Source organism: Triticum dicoccoides, chromosome 5A (genome assembly GCF_002162155.2).
Source record: "Triticum dicoccoides isolate Atlit2015 ecotype Zavitan chromosome 5A, WEW_v2.0, whole genome shotgun sequence".
NCBI classification, from domain to species: domain Eukaryota; kingdom Viridiplantae; phylum Streptophyta; class Magnoliopsida; order Poales; family Poaceae; genus Triticum; species Triticum dicoccoides.
Genome location: NC_041388.1, coordinates 310,827,996 through 310,830,640, shown reverse-complemented (window position 1 = coordinate 310,830,640; position 2,645 = coordinate 310,827,996). Strand labels below are relative to the sequence as shown.

The 2,645-nt window shown below is 46.8% G+C and overlaps 1 protein-coding gene across 1 annotated transcript in view; it reads right to left on the bottom strand.

Moving 5' to 3' along the window:
* The window catches only part of LOC119301174 (vacuolar protein sorting-associated protein 32 homolog 2-like), a 5,456-nt gene extending 3,818 nt beyond the window's left edge, over nt 1-1,638 (bottom strand). The window contains exons 1-3 of the mRNA XM_037578085.1: nt 1,461-1,638; nt 866-971; nt 8-63 (exon numbers count right to left, since the gene is read on the bottom strand). Coding sequence (XP_037433982.1) covers nt 8-63; nt 866-943 — 134 coding nt within the window. The 5' untranslated portion in view covers nt 944-971; nt 1,461-1,638. The remainder of the gene's footprint in view (nt 1-7; nt 64-865; nt 972-1,460) is intronic.
* Nucleotides 1,639-2,645: the final 1,007 nt, after the last annotated feature.

Below are 2,645 nucleotides of genomic sequence, written 5' to 3'. Positions count from 1 at the left end.
CTCAAGCTCCGCACCTGCTTTTTTCTCTAACACTTTCTCTTTCTTCTCCAGCATATCAAGAGTCTAAATACATAAAAAATTGTGAGAATTCTAAAATGTTTATATAATATAATAGGCAAGTGTCCAAAATTGATTGTAACGCTAGGATAGTTCTTCACCACTAGATCAGCAAATAGAGGCCATCTTCCCTCCTTAAGAGGCTAATAGCTTAAGGTTTGCAACTTCAGAAGCAAACGACGAAAGAAAGGACAAGAGTTTATTAATCATACAAAGTTTGCACACCAAATACACTTGAATGAAGCTGAAATCACATGAGAATTCCTACACACTAAATTCCCCATATACCAAGACAGAAAATTAAAGAGCTAGTTGATCAGAAGCTGCCAATGCGATACAAAAATGACCGTCAGAATCTTAATCGTGCATTCAACAACTTAATTATACTCCCTCTGTAAACTAATATAAGAGTGTTTAGATTACTAAAGTAGTGATCTAAACGCTCTTATATTAGTTTACGGAGGTAGTACAAGCTAGCAAGGTTAACTACCTCTTTAATTCAGGACCCTCTGATCCAGTGAACGTCAGCTGAGAAGCATGGCAGTTGCGAACAATTTGCATGGCCATTTATGTTTGCCAAGGGCGGCAAGTTTAGTTGGAGAACATGGCAAATTCGCTTCATTTCATTTTTTGGCCAGAATTTGCTGTGTTTGCAAACTAAAGTTGCCATCCTCGCCACAATTAAGTTGCCATAAAAACATTCGATTTGCTACCCACTCCCAGCGAACGTTCGCCAGTTAGCATTTCCGTTAATTTATCCAAAGTGTAGACGGTATAAGAAAAACAAAACAGTAGACTTGACGCTCACCTCGTTTAACTTATCCAAAGTGGCCAACGCGCCGGCGTTGGCCTGCTCCTTGGGCTTCCCAAATAACCTGTTGAACATGGTGGCACCTCAAATATGGACTCGGAACCTGCTGACACAGAAGCATGGTGAGGTATAATCATTCAGTGGACAATTATGAGAACAGAAGCTCAAAGAAATCTGGTGCTCGGCAGGGTGAATAGCCAACAAACACGAGCTTGCGACTCACAATCTGGCATTAAAACGCAACACAGGAAGCCAATAGCAGCTAGATACGAAAATTCTAGATGAAAAATTCGGCACTAGAACCAGCCTACACAAATATAGCCCGCGAGCTAGGATATCACTTGGGCGCAAAGTAATGTTTCCTTACAAAAACGACGGAGATGAACTAGCAGTTGTGATTTGCGACAACAATCGTAATAGGCGTAGCTAAACCCAAAGCATCAAAGCCAACCGAGCCCGGAAGCACCACGACCCCGATCCGATGAGAAGCCAGCCACCTAGCCGCGATGAACCGACGCAAAAAGTGAGATGGGCACCGCACCCGCGGGGGGGTAGGGGGCGGATCTAGCGAGAGCGGAGAGCGGGCGCTTACCAGATTCAGGCGGCGGAGGAGTCGAGATTGGGGCTGATCCGGGAGGGCTGGCTGGCGTCCGGTGGGATTGGCTGCGGGGGTGGGTTGGGATTCTGTTTAGGTTTCTGGTTGGGGAGACGAGGGGAAGAAGGAGTCGAGTTGGAGGCCACGCGGACGGGGACAGCCGCGTGCCTGCGTACCCCACACGGCGAGGTGAAAGAGTAGGCTAAGCAAACGAAACGACTACACGCTCAATCCTTCTTCCTGTTATATTAAAATTAGAAAAGAAACTCAAAGACTATACAACAGACGTCAGGTTTTTAGAAAATTCGAGCGAACATCGCTCCCATCGTTGGATCAGGCGCACGAATCTTGGTGCTGGAGGAATCGTCACGTCACGCGTTTGAAGCGTTCACTCTAACCGGCGTTCAGACGAACGTTTTCCACTTAATTCCTCCTATTCTCTCCTAGCGCCCACTCTCTCATTCCTTCCATGATCCGCCCACCATGGTGATTCCCTCGAGAAGAATAGCCAGAGGTGGCGCTCGGCTACAAGCTCCTGGCCAGAGCGGCCTCTGGAGGAGAAGGCTAGCGGCGATCGAGTGCTCGCGCATGAGGTATCTCCAGCCCACTTCTGCAAGGTGTTCTTATCATCGTAATTGAATTTACTTCCCATCCCTAATTCATCGTCAGCATCTGGGAACCATCCCACGGCATGTCGTTCTGAAGGCGAGCACCAGATGCAATTGATAGATCAGGCTCTAGATTTTCAATGGGAGGGTTGTCATGGATCAAGGGGGGATCCATTGCTCACCCGGTGCAGATCGGCCACTTCCTGACATTCGAGGTCCTGACCTACAATGCTTTTATGGTCACTATATTCGATCGTTTCTGCGTAGAGGTGCTCATGAAGTGTGGCCAGCACGAGCCACCCGTTTCCATGGTTGGTGAGTAAGGGCTTGCAATCTCTCTTCATAATGTGTGGGTCCTGAACTTGTGCGAATGTGGTTAACGTGTATTATACACATGCTTGTTCAATGTGGTTTAATATCTGCTCTTTACTGTTGTTGCCGCTATTTCATGCCTCTGACTGTGTGCTGATAACATCACCGCTCGATGAAGAGATTTACCACACCGCATGTCTTGCACAAAACATTGTGCTTGTGTTTCTATTCTCATGCAGCTTGCAACTTTGTGGGCAACCAA